This window comes from Jaculus jaculus, chromosome 9 (assembly GCF_020740685.1).
Source record: "Jaculus jaculus isolate mJacJac1 chromosome 9, mJacJac1.mat.Y.cur, whole genome shotgun sequence".
NCBI lineage: Eukaryota > Metazoa > Chordata > Mammalia > Rodentia > Dipodidae > Jaculus > Jaculus jaculus.
Window position 1 is genome coordinate 106,619,825 of NC_059110.1, and position 13,348 is coordinate 106,633,172.

A 13,348-nucleotide genomic window follows, 5' to 3' on the forward strand; every position below is an offset into this window, starting at 1 on the left:
GTAGAATATTTCCTCCCATAAACAGAAACCCTGGGTTTGATTCTTATCACCAAGTGCTTTCAGACAGACAGATACACACACACACACACACACACACACACACACACACACACACAGCACAAATATAAATCCCATGTGGGTTTAAAGGGACAGGGGTGCTTGTGTGAGTGGGAAAGGGCAGATGTTTGTGGGTGGCTGGCACCCAACACGCTGGCTGAACCCATGGTCACTGCATCTTGACACCAGGGTTTTAGACAAAAGACTGTTGTCGGTGGTGGCATCAATCAGAAAGTTGGCTCTGGGACAGCTGGCTCCCCCTGCTCTGCCCCTCCCGCCGAGGTGGCCACCTTCCCCCTCCCGACTCCTTCCCACTGCGCACGCAGCAGTAGAGCAGCTAAGAACCTTGACGGAGCAGTTCATCAACCCCTCAGGGGGCCAGCTCCCATCAACCCCATCTATTAATTCCACCAGGTGGTCACCTCTGGACTGCAGCCCCAGTCTCTGCATCCTCGTCCTCCAGAGGGAATAGCCTGCTCTGTTTACACAGCTTAATCTCATTGCCAGCAGGCAGGTGGGACAAAGATTTTAGCCCCCTCAGGTCACTACCCAGCCAGAGTGTGGCAAATCTCAGACAGAAGCCGGGGGAGGAAACCCCAGAAATGCCCCTCCCCAGCAGCCCCTAGGTTCAGATCTGCGGCAGCCGAGTCTGCCTCCCAGCCTCCCTCGGCCCCATTAACCAAAACAGCTTCATTATGCCAATTTCCAGTTTTCAGTGTGCGGCTGATAGCTGTCAGCAGAAATAAGAGTTAATCTGGAATTACTCACATTCTCTGAGCTGCCTGGCTCCAAGGATGCCATAAAGCTTTGACAGAAAAGCAGGAGCCCCCACCCCCAGCCTCGCCAGAAACAGGGTCCTCTTCTCTCCACATTGGGAGGGGAAGTGCAGAGAGGCAGCCCTCCAGGGTTAGCATTTGGGTTCTCCCTTTCTCAAATGCACATCACACCACACACGCACACACACACAGGCACACACACACACGCACACGCGCACACACGCACACGCACTTGTACTTGCGCTCACGCAGCCCCAAACCTTCTCTCCCCACCGCCCACTCCCCATCTCTTGACTCTTCGTGGCCATCTGGACACGCCTAACTCTCCATCCCCTTTGCTTTTACTCTGGACTGTGATTAACTTTTTATTTTGGAAAATTACTTTATTTTATATAGATATATAGATATATAGATATGTATGTATGTATATATAAAAAGGTTCCATTTCATTTGTAAAATCTCGATTTTTTTTCTTTTTTTTTTCTTTTTCTCTTTTTTTTTCCCCCTACAGAAAATGATGACGAGGTTAAAGGAGAAAATCATGGTACATGACAGTTTCCAGAATGGTTCTTGCTCTCCGCTGAAGGTGGGAAGGCGGGCCACCGTCGGGCTGTAATGCACTCACAGCTTGTGCTTTACAAGAACAGGGAATATAACTAGATTAGTTATTCTAGGTTAAAATAGCCAAGAGACAGACGCCTTCGCCTCAAAAATAATCTGAAACACATAAAAGTAGAAGGAAACAAGTCTCTTCAGTCACAAAATGTCATACATCCGGCATATACTAGATTCAATTAATTTAATAAAATAGAATATACATAGAGATTCTGCACAAACGTATTGCTTTCTCCCAACAGCTCCTGGTGTCTGGAGCCTCGGCCACTCTGGGCCTGTCCCTCTCTTCCTGCCCGGAGCTGAAGGTTCCAGGGCTGCTCCACCTCCGGACTCCCTGGAAGTCCTTCGCGCGGGGCCCCTGAGCCACCGCAGAAGGCCCGCAGGCCTCCCCAGTGTGTACCCGGGGCTTTTCAGGAATAGGCCCCAGAGGCAGAAATAGTATCTGCACCCAGTGGAGAAATGTAAGAGGGAGAGTGGGTGGGACTCAGGGGTCCAGGCTTGTTGGGTCAGAGGACAAACCAGACAGACTCAGCGCATCTTTCTTGGGGGAGGGCGAGGCAGCGGTGCTGTCAGGGGGGGCCGAGGCCGAGGGATCCTTGGAGTCGCTGGACGGTGCCCTCCTCCGGAGGCAAACGCCAGGGCTAGGTGGGGGCCGAGGGCCCTGGCTCTCTGGGGGATCTATGGAGATACTGGGTGGGCTGAGTTTTTTCTTGGGCCGACTTCCAGGGCCCCCAAGAGGCTGGCCCCCTAGGCTCGAGGGGTCTGGTGAGCCACTGTCCAGGGAACTGACTGCAATGGAGTGTCGCCTCTGTTCGTCCAGCCAGGACACAGGCCGGCGCCGGCAGCTCTGGGCCTCTACGCTGTAGCACTTCTTCAGGTCCCGTGGAGACGGGGGCTCCTCCTGACTGCCGGTGGGCAGGGGGTCTCCTGAAATCCAGCTCAGCTCCGTGTCCAGCTCTAAGCTGCCTCTGGTCTCTGGAGGGTCCTTGTCCCAACCAGGTTCCAAACCTGGGCAAGGGGCTGGCGGGAGCATGTGCTTCCAGACCTTGCTCTGGCTGCGGGAACGTGGCTGCACCTGGATGCTTGACCGGCCCCAGAAGGAGGAAGATCGGGCCAGAGGTGGGGAGGGCCCACTCACCTCTGTCAGCAGGTCTTCCCGGCTGCCCAGGCCCTGCACATCCAAGGAGTCAGTCCTTATTGCTGCCTGTGAAGAACAGGTAGAGAACTCAGCCAAAGGTTTTCCTCTCCAGCATGAATTGTCCCTGTTTCTCCTGTCAGGCTGGGCAGCCCCCACCTGATGCAGCTTCTGGATTACCCTAAGCAGGAACCCCAACCAGTAGCTGCTCTTTGTGGGAGATGGCAGCCATGACCATCCATATCTCTTCTTCAACCCCCATGCCTGTCTTCCTTTTTCTTTAAAAAAAAAATTATATTTACTTATTTATGAGAGAGAGAGAGAATGGGTGCACCAGGGCCTCCAGCCACTGCAAACGAACTCCAGACTCATACCACCACGTGCATCTGGCTGAAGTGGGAATTGAACCTGGGTCCTCAGGCTTCGTACACAAGTGTCTTAATGGCTAAACCATGGCTCCAGCCCAAAACCTGTCTTCCTTTCTTCTTGCCCTGCCTCCCCCAAGCCTGCGGAAAGAGTTTTCTGCAGCCTCTAACCCTTAGGAGGCAAGAAAACTCTAGAACCAGCTCCATTTCCCCAGCTAGCTCCTTTGTGCCTCCAGCTTGCAGGGAGGGCAAGGCCATCTCTTCAGTCTTGAATCCCCTTCCCTGTGGCAAGCACCCTCACCTATACAGACTTGGGTTCTCTGTGACAGAGTGCCTCGCCATCCTCCGCCCCGAGTCAAACTGACCCCTCCCTCTTCTGGGCTCCCTGCTATGGCCCACAGGAGCATCTGGCACAGCTGTGACCTATGGCTGCAGTAACCTGATGGCACTGATGTCTCCACTTTCAGGCTGTAAGCTCAGAGGGCAAGAGCTGTAGCTTAGCTCCCATCACCACAGGCACAATCATAGGTGCAAATTGAGGGGGCCTGCACTGGCTCTCCAAGGGCGTGAAGCCAAACACATCCTCACATGTCCATGTTCAGGGACTATGGTCATCAGTACGGGGACCCCGAGTCTTACTTGGCTCCATTTAGTCTGACTGTGGGCCTGTGGAATGTGGGTTCTGGAAGGTGGGCCTTAGCCTTGGCCAGAAGTGAGTATATTTAAACCCTGCCTATGTTCTTCAGCTCTTCCCGGACTGGAAAGAACTAAGAGTTGGGCCTGGGGAAGGAAAGGCCTGAAACTTGAATACCACCTCTACTGGATGTCTGTTGCCCTGGCAACCACTGCTCCCTGGTCCCCCGGCCTCTCTTCAGTGAAACAAGGTGGGTAGGCTGGAGTGGGGGGCAAACTCCAGCCACGTCTGTTCCTCCCAGTACTGCATCCCTGAGTACTTAGAGCTGGTGTATCATTGACACACAAGACATGTTTGCTGGCAGAATGGAAGTGTTGTTGCGCACGGCCTAGGAGTCCCAACAGCATCTCCCATCCCCGGCCCCAGGTCTAGTCCGCACACTTGCTCACCTGGCGCCTGAGTGGCCTCTGAGCCAGAGGAGAGCGGCCTGGTGGGGGCAGTTTAGGGATGGCGCCCCAGGAGGGGGCCACATGAGGCTGGAGCAGATGAGGTGCATCTTTGGGAAGCTGTAGGATACAGCTGGTGTCTGCTGGCTGAGAGTGAACGGACAAGACGGAGCCTGTGGGGAGGTGTTGGGGAGGGGTGAGGTGGCGAGAAGAGCCCTGGGCACCTCTCTTCCAGCCTTCCTTCCCGTCAGACATCTACTCGCTCTGCCCCGGGCTGAAGGCTACTTCGCTCAGGCAAGGGTCACCATCAGACAGAGATTGGGTGTCCCTCTTGGGCCAGGGCTCCCCAGAGTTTATAAAAGAGACCCGTCTTGTTGCTTCTGTGACCTCCAGCCAGGAGCAGACTCAGGCAAGGTCGGGTGTCCTTGCGTGAGCCAAGCTGGCCTGCCCCAGCCCTGGTACCTGACTGGGTTTTGGGGAGCCCCCAGTCTCTGTGTCCCAGGGACCCCTCGGCAGTGCTTCCATCACGGCACATGTAGCTGTCGTTGGGCAGAGAGTGTGTCCGGCTGACGCCAGACTTCCTCACGGTCAGCAGGTCTGGTCCCAGGGGGACTGGCATCCCCTCAAAGTGGGGCTCCATCTGCAAAAGGAGCAGGGGACAAGGTGAAGAGCAGGCAGCTGGCTTTGGCAACTGAGGCACAGCTGGACAACAGGGACCAGCCCCTCCCCACCTAGGGCCGAAGCCCACCCGTGTTTCCCCGGGACAAGGGGATGGGCATGAGCATGGTGGGGGAGGGGCAGACACAGGATGAACTTCCACGAGGCAAGGAGAGGCCCTGCCCCGAGAGCGTGCTCACACCATGGCCAGTGAGCCTCCGAGCTGTGGGTAAGGTGGAGGGTGAGGAGGGCTGGGGAAGGGAGAGCAGCCCCCACCCCTGCACATGGTCCCTGGGCTGCTGCCTAAGGACTCCCTAGAGGATCCGATCAAAGAGGACAGGCTTGAGCTGAGTCCGGCACGGAGAGTGACAGGGGACACTAGGGTCACGTCCCATCCCGCTCCCGCTCCCTGCTCCTCTTGAACCACAGGGGTTCTGGAGGTGGGAGAGGGCGGGCGGGCGGGCCTGGGGACTGGATTCAGTTCCTTTCTCAGTGGACACACTCAGGATGAGAGTGGTATTTGGAGCACCCGTGTCAGGGGAAAACTACAATGATAAACCTTGGGACCTAGCAGAGGGGACCAAAGTTGGCCCTTAAAGGGTTTCTGTGCCCCTTGTGACCTCCTTTCCCTTGGACTACCCACTCCCAGTCCCCAGGGAGGCCCCAGGTGGGCCTAACTGGTCACAGTCCCAGCAGGTGGAAGATGGCTATGCCAAGGACAGCCCGGGTCCTTTCTTTTTGCTCTCCACCCCAGACCCCATCTCTGTCAGCTACTTGTGACCCTCATGGGTCCCTCCACCTTTGGTGAAGAGCCTACCCCAGCTGGACCTGCTCTGATATCAGGAAGTAGGGGGCTGCTCCCTGTTAGAAGGAGATAGAAAGGAGCCAAGGGCGGGTGGAGAGATTGTCAAAACACAAGAGAGGCCCCTCCCCCCATGGACTGTTGAGGACAGGACGAAAGGACACACAGGGACAGTAACAAAGGAGACAGGAACAGCTCCCAGGGGATGTGGGGGAAAGGGCGTGGTGGTGGCAGCAGAGATTGTGGCTCTCACCCAGGACACCACAGTGGATGTCTCACGACAGGGAGGCAGGAGGAAGGGAGCGGGGAAGGAGGGCTGGCTGGTACAGGGCTCCAAACAGAGACTGGCTCCCAGGCCACTTCTGATTTGGTCTACGTCACTCTATGAATAGCCCTCTTATAACTGTTGTCCCTGCGCCCCTCCAGGCAAGGCCTCAGTTTTATCTTATCTAACTCCTTTGTCCTCCATGGGAGACTCAGAAGAACTCATGCCAGCAAAGGCTTGGGCATCTCCTGCCCGCAGGTTGGACACCTCTGGGCGGGACCTTGGGGTAGAGGAGGGAGGAGGATCTGGAGCCATGCAGCCAGCTCAGCCCGGGCTGGGGAGTCAGCGAGGGGTGTGTGCATGTACATTGCTCTCCGGGGCACTAAGTAAGAGTGTGTGAATGTCATCAGGCAAAGAGTCATCCGTCAGAGCTAGAGAGCAGGACGGTTCAGACACAATCTCTGACGTCAGAGACAGAGCCTCCATCTCAGCTAGAGGGATCTAGACAGGAGAGAGATGAGCAGGCATGAGAAACCAGGACACACACTGGGCACACACGCGGCCCCCGCTTCCCCTTTCCACAAAGCAGGGGCGGGGTGGGGAAGCATCCCTTCTCTCTCCCCAACCCCCTTGCCCAATATACCCACAGTGCCTCCCCTCTCCCACCTCAACCCCCCGCTCTGATCAGAGAGGCTGCAGCAGGTACCAAAGAGCCAGAGCCAACACCGACAAAGCGAAGGGACCAAGAAACGCAGAAACACATTCTGAAGACACCCCAGGCACCTTAGCTGCCCCCTCCCACACTACCACCACCCAGGGAGGGAGATGAGGAATGAGGGCTTCGGCTTTCATCAAGATGATATGGCAAACAAAACAAGAACGAAGAAAGGCTGGCAGAGCCCGTCTCCTCTCTGCAGACAGAGCGGCATGGGGGCTTGTGTGCTAGGGACAATGGCGTCAACCTGATGGTGTTTTCTGCCTGTTCTCTCTGCTTCCAAAAGCCTAGCAGGACTTGGCCTGCCCCCAGATCCTGTCTTCTCCCCTCACAGGCCCTCCTCCTCCTCTTGCAGCAGCCTGCCCGCTTTCTGCAAAGCGAGCCCTGGGAGGTGCTCTCCTGGCCAGCCTGAAGGGGCCACACTGGGCTGGTTGGCTCCCATAGGATCTTGGGGGTGGGGGGCTCAGGGCTTGGAGAACGCCAGGATCCAATGGAGGTCCAATGAGTGGGTTGCTCTGACCACTTTTCTGTCATGTCTCCCTCTCTCCCTCCACCTTTCCTGTGAGCCTCCTTCAGGATGGAAGGCCCGGGGAGGGGACTGACAGGACTCACTTTCTCACTGATCATTCCAGGTCCCTGCCAGCTCTGAGACTGAATTCCAACAAGAGATAGGGGCCCTCACCATGTGAGAATCACTGTCCATTTCTTATCAGACTGAAGGCTTCCTAGGAACCTGTGTGCCGAGCCCTTCTCGAAGCAAGGCCTGTGGAACCGGGCTCCCTCATCTCCGGGCCTGTGACCCCTGTCCTAGGGGTGGTTTGGTGAGGATCTGGGCTGAGGGAGGAGAGTGGGACTAGAGGGGCTCAGAAAGCAGTAGCTCAAGATGAGCTGGGCCTGGGGAGAAGAACCCAAGGTGCTGTGGGAAGGAGCTGCCCCGGAGGCGGGGGGGGGGGGGATTGGGAAGCTAGTCAAGATGACAGAATCGACTTCCATGCTCTCAGGACAGCAATAGCCATCAACTCACTCCCATCATCATGCCCAATTGGTTTTATGGCTCCCAAGGCCACCAGAGGACTGGTGGTGGTGGTGGTGGTGGTGGTGCGGGAGTATTGTATTCCAGAGAAGAAATGGACTGGCCTGAGACGGGTGCCTCTGTGGGTCTCATGGCCACCCGCACTATCCTCAGAGACCCTTCTTGTCTGGGCCTGACACCCAGCTTTCTCTTCCTCTAAGGTCTCATGGCCCCATCCCTTCTCTCTCCCAGGGTTTTTCTGATGAAGCCTCTTCCCATCTGGCCCTCTTCTTTGGAAGGGGACGCCATCTCCCTACCTTCCAGAGCTTGGAGTATCCCTAGACTGCCTTCTACCAGGACCAGTGCTCAACTGAGGCTCTGAAGCTGCTCTTTTGCCAGATACCCAGTGGGCAGGCAATACCCCCAAGCCTTCCCAGAAGCACAGCAATAGCATGGCATAGCTTGGCACGGTCAGGGGAGGGGGCACAGCACAGGGCACAGTAACCTGTGGGTTGGAGCCGCCCGGACTGGGGGCAGAAGGGAAGGCAGAGGGCTGGCCCCCTGGGCCTGCCAGCTCGTCCATCAGCTTCAGCTCCCCTTCCAGGGAGCCCTGGATCAGCAGGGAGATGGTGTCAAACAGCTGTCTGTCCTGGGAGGACCAGCCCATAAGGGGAGCGGGAAAGCCAGGGGAATGCAGGGGTCAGAGGGGCAGCAATGAGAAGTGTTATGGCAGGGGATTGGCGAGGGGCACAGAGAGAGAAAGTGGAAATGAAACCCATGAGACATCCATGCACGCACGCACACACACACATATACACACACAGCAATAAGGAGACAAGGAAAGGAGGGTTGGGAAAGAAGTGAGAGGAAGGAGAGATGGGAGATGGAGTTTGAGCAGGGCCCAAAGGGAGAGGGAGAGGCAAAGAGAAGAGGGAAGGATGGCGAGATGAAAGGGAATAGGTAGGTTGGAAAGGGTGGGGAGGAAAAGAGGTTTGGCAATTGGGTAAGGGTGAGAAAGAGACAGGAAGGAAACAGAGAACTTAGCCTTGAACCTAAGTCAAGAAGTGGAGGCAACACCAGGCTGGAGGAGCAGGCATGTCTGCCGGTCATTTCGCTGAGGGTGCCCTTGTGCAGTGAGTGTGGGCTGCCATCTCTGGGGAGGGGCAGGTGGCCACTGATCCCTCAGCATCCAGGTAGACGGGGCAAGGGAATGGAGGAGGCAGCCTGGGGCCTGCCGGGCTCCCATCCACACCCACTGAGCTGCTGCTCACCCTGCCCTCCCCGCCCTTCTCCTGCGCCAAGGCCCCCTCAGCCCTCTGGCAGAGGCACTACTGCTTACCGTGGGGTGCTCAAGGGAGAAGCCAGAGGCTGCATCGGCGTGCGGAGCCCCAGGCTTGGGGCTGTCGGGGCTGTCAACTCCCTCCACCCCGGGCCAGAGGAAGGGGCTGCCCAGCGGGGAGCGGGGCTGCGGGCTGAGCGTCTTCATCTCCAGCTCCAGCTCGGCCTCCAGCTCTGCTTCCTCCTTCGCCTCCTTGTTGCTCTCCTCCAGGTGCTTCATCAGCACAGCGATCACCACGTTGACCAGCACGAACTGGGCCGTGAGCACGAAGGAGACGAAGTAGATGGGCGAGATGACCGTGTTGTAGCAGGTGGACTCCTGGTCACAGTCCCGGAGGGTGTCCTGGGGGAGGTTGGGACAGAGGTGTGAGACCAGGGAGGACAGTGCGTGGAGCTGTCATTGGAAAATCACAGCAGGAGACAGAAAGAGAGGATGAGAACTGGAGAGGGAAGGAGATGGGTGTCCTGGCGACAGAAGGTGATAGGAGAAGGGCATGTTCTGGAGAGAGGCAGTTCCAGAGTTTTCTGGCATGTGTGAAAAGGGGAGAGGCTTTTTTCTTTCTTTTTTTTTTTTTTTTGGAGGCAGGGTCTCCTTGTAGCCCAGATTGGCCTTGAACTCAATATGATCCTCCTTACCTCAGCCTCCTGAGCGCTGAGACTAAAGGTGCCCAGTGGGGTATGCCTTTTATTCATGGTCTTCCCAAGGAATCTTGGCTTCCAGAGTAGGGCTGCCTCCCTAGTGCCCAAGTAGTTCTGAGAGTGGATCGATATCGTGAGCTCTCACCTTCATAATACCATTCCAGTTGTCACCCGTGGAGACTCGGAAGAGGGTCAGGAAGGCCATGCCAAAGTTCCTAAAGGTAGCATGCCGGCCCAGGCCCTCGCAAGGGTGTGTCTCGTCACACTCTAGGGGAAGAGGGCAAGGGAGAGAGGCCCACTTGAGTCCACGAGCCCCTGATCTCCAGCCCAGCTCCTCCACTCACCCAGACCTCAACTCACCCAGGTCTCCAAAGAGCTCCACGCCCAGAGCTGCAAAGATGAAAAATAACAACATGAAGAGAAGTCCCAGGTTCCCCACCTGGAAAAGAGGAAAAGAAACGGAAAAGGTGCTGCTGGGTCTCCAGTCAGCTTCCCTGAGCCCCCTGCCCCAGTGGAGGGCACCTCCTCCTCCCCCCAATGAGAACCCTTCCCTCCCAACCACCCCACTTTGCGGCTACCTGGGGCAGGGCCTGCATCACTGTGTCCAGCAGCGCGCGCATGCCCACAGCCATCTTGAGCAGCTTCAGCACTGTGGAACGAGAGACGGCCGGGCCTCAGCCACACAGCTTGAGAGAGCGGCGCCAGGCTGGGGCTGGAGCTGGTGGAGTGGCCAGCTTGCGCCCACACCCGCTCACCCTGAACCACCCCGTCTGGCAGAGACCGAGAGAGCGCCCCCTGGGTATCCACAGCCATTTGCACAATTGCCATCTCCCCAAGCTGGGCATCCTGGGCATGAAGGAAAACAGCCGGACCCACCTCGGGCAATGCGCAGTACCCTCATGATGCGGATGATGGTGGGGTTGATGGGCAGCGAGGCATTGACCTCAATCTCCTCCAGGGTGATGCCCATGATGGACAGTAGCACAATGGCTAAGTCCAGCTGGTTCCACCTGGAAAGCCAGGGACAAAGCACCTTGAGTGAGGCAAGGATGCACGGGGGAGGGAACCATGGGCTGGACAGAAAGAGCTGAGGAGAAAGGTGGGGGTCAGCTGGCCTGGCCTCCCCTCCTTCAGAGAAGGGGCATGGCTCATCTAAGGTCACATAGCTGGCTGATGACACAGGAAGAGTTATGATTTTACCCTTGGGCTTATTTTTTCCTTTTTTTTTTTTTCTTGAGGCAGTGTCTTTATATGTAGCCCAGGCTGGCCTTGAACTCACTTCAATCTTCTTGCCTCAGTTTCTCAGGGTACTGATTATATAGGTATGAGCCAATACACTTGGTTTCTTTTTCTTTCTTTTTTTTTTTTGGTTGTTGTTTGGTTGGTTGGTTGGTTTTAGAGGTAGGGAGTAGGTGACTAGCCCACTGTTAACTGAGCGTCTAGTGTGTGCTGGGCTCCGGACCTCTTAAGTGAGGCAGGTTGATGTTTGCCCTTCTAAAGTTATATTCTAGGAACTCGTCTCTAGTCATCCTCTTCAGCTCCCTCTAGCTCTCAGTTTCCCCATTTGTGCAACAAGGACGTTGAACTGGTAATACACAAGTTCCCATCCAGTCTCAGCACATTCTCATGTGGACTCTCACCATCTCTTTTCGAGGTAGGGTCTCACTCTAACCCAGGCTGACCTGGAATTCTATCAAGAGAGATTTACACATAGGAATTCAGGAACTCATAACTCTGCTGTGGGTATTATTATTACCTTCCATGTAACAGATGAAGAAACTGAGGCACAGAGAATTTAAGTAACTTACGCAAGGTCACTAGCCACTAAGTGGTAGAACTGAGGTTTGAATCCAGCCCAGGAAGTCTGCTCCAGGCTCAGTGGCCACATTGGTTTCTTACTGCCAGATCCCTCCTTGCCCCATCAGCCCCTGCACCCTTTCACCTCCTAAGCCCTGGGTGCTCCCCAGCCATCACCATCCCCATCACCATCAGCCGCAGGGTGGGGGCTGGACCCCAGGAGTCACCAAGGGTCTTCAGGCTTAAAAGCCCACCCACTTCCAATTCTCCCCAAGCCCTCTGCTCCGTTACCTGTCCTGGAAGAACCGACGGAAACCAAAGGCCACAAGTTTGAACACTGACTCCAAGACAAAGATGACGGTGAAGATATAATTGCAGATCTTCAGAGCCTCATCCAGGACCTGGCAGGGATGGAGACCAGATGCAGGCTCTCTGCAGGTCGGCCCCACCCCCGCACCCCCACTCCTCCCAGACCTGGGAGGCAGAGTGACCTGCCTTCCCTCTTCCTGCCGAGATGGCTGAGCTGGCCCCACCCCAGAGAAAAGCAGAGTACTCATCCACTCTATGGTTCCAACCTGGTGCTAAAGAACCCTTCCTTAAAGCTGGGCGTGGTGGCGCACACCTTTAATCTCAGCACTTGGGAGGCAGAGGTAGGAGGATTGCCATGAGTTCCAGGCCACCCTGAGACTCCATAGTGAATTCCAGATCAGCCTGGGCTAGAGTGAGACCCTACCTCGAAAAGAGATGGTGAGAGTCCACATGAGAATGTGCTGAGACTGGATGGGAACTTGTGTATTACCAGTTCAACGTCCTTGTTGCACAAATGGGGAAACTGAGAGCTAGAGGGAGCTGAAGAGGATGACTAGAGACGAGTTCCTAGAATATAACTTTAGAAGGGCAAACATCAACCTGCCTCACTTAAGAGGTCCGGAGCCCAGCACACACTAGACGCTCAGTTAACAGCGGGCTAGTCACCTACTCCCTAGCTGTGTGACCTCGGTCAGCCAGCTAACATGTCTGAGCCTCTGCATTCTCATTTATAAGACGGGGTGGTACCCACCTCTGAGGGAGTTGCCAGGGGCGCAAGAGGAACCTGTGTAGTGCCCTTAACACTTGCCTGATACAGAGGTTATGGTTCAGGCTATCGTCTCACCCTGGTAGAGAGGTGTTCCCAAGGCTAGTAATCCCCCCACACATACACATTTGCTTTTACCTGGGGCTGCTGGTAATGTTCCATGGCCATAGTGACCACGTTCAGCCCGATGACGCCTGTGATGAAGAGGTCCAAGTAGTGGCTGGTGCACAGGTGGTGGACAAGGAGCCGGAAGCGGGAGTAGTCAGAATAGTAAGGCTTGCACTGGGCTTCTGGCGGGCGGGGAGGGGAGCGAGCGTTGGGCCCCTGCCCTCTGCACCCCTCCACCCGCGACGCCCGCCCTGCCGCCAGCCTCTAACCCAGAGCTGAAACATTCCACGTCACCAGCATCCCAGCCCTGTGGCCGCTCTCTGTGGGGAGGAGGACAGCTGTCTTGGCCTGTCCCCCTTCCAAGCATCTGTTCTACCAGCTGCAGTGGGGGCAGAATGGGGCAGGACATGCAGAGCCCCCAACTTACATTAGATACCGGGTGAGTCCCCTCCTCATGGCAGCCTCTAAAATCTGCCAGCCCCTTGTAAATGCCCTCAACTCAGTGCTCTGCAGGGAGGCCCATCAGTAAGATGAAACAGACCCCGACGTAATCGGGCTTTGAGTGTAGCTCCAGCCACCGGGGTGAAGGCTCTGATGCCTTTTCCAACTTCAGCCCCAGAGGGCATCGGGAGGATTACACAGAGCCGAGGATTTGCAGATTGGACCAGAGATAGGAAGCTAGACATCTTGGCTGGCTGTGCTGACCCACCACAGGGTCTCCAGAGGGCAGCGCCTGTGGCCTTCTACACCCTCATCTGGGAACGGCTGAGGGGAGGTCCAGGGCTCTGCTCCGTCCCAGGCTCAAGCTGGGAGGGCACCACCCGCGGACTCACCTAGTTTCTAATGAGGCTGTGCCCAGCCTGCCCCAGGTACTGGGGCGGCCTAACACCGCAGGCTGGGCTGGAAGCGCTG

General features: G+C 56.4%; 1 protein-coding gene across 14 annotated transcripts in view; it reads right to left on the bottom strand.

Moving 5' to 3' along the window:
* Positions 1-1,308: 1,308 nt before the first annotated feature.
* The window catches only part of Cacna1g (calcium voltage-gated channel subunit alpha1 G), a 71,238-nt gene continuing 59,198 nt past the window's right edge, over positions 1,309-13,348 (bottom strand). For 8 of the 14 annotated variants that reach the window (XM_004655603.2, XM_045158751.1, XM_004655604.2 and 5 more), the window contains 10 exons: positions 12,467-12,618; positions 11,545-11,654; positions 10,333-10,466; positions 10,035-10,105; positions 9,817-9,895; positions 9,602-9,723; positions 8,819-9,160; positions 4,491-4,668; positions 4,032-4,201; positions 1,309-2,652 (listed from right to left, as the gene is read on the bottom strand). In XM_004655603.2, the coding sequence (XP_004655660.1) occupies positions 1,933-2,652; positions 4,032-4,201; positions 4,491-4,668; positions 8,819-9,160; positions 9,602-9,723; positions 9,817-9,895; positions 10,035-10,105; positions 10,333-10,466; positions 11,545-11,654; positions 12,467-12,618 (2,078 nt within the window). In that variant the 3' untranslated portion in view covers positions 1,309-1,932. Of the gene's footprint in view, positions 2,653-4,031; positions 4,202-4,490; positions 4,669-6,118; positions 6,254-7,984; positions 8,129-8,818; positions 9,161-9,601; positions 9,724-9,816; positions 9,896-10,034; positions 10,106-10,332; positions 10,467-11,544; positions 11,655-12,466; positions 12,619-13,348 lie in introns of those variants that run through there. The other 6 variants (XM_004655583.2, XM_004655581.2, XM_004655582.2 and 3 more) reach the window with 3 other exon arrangements.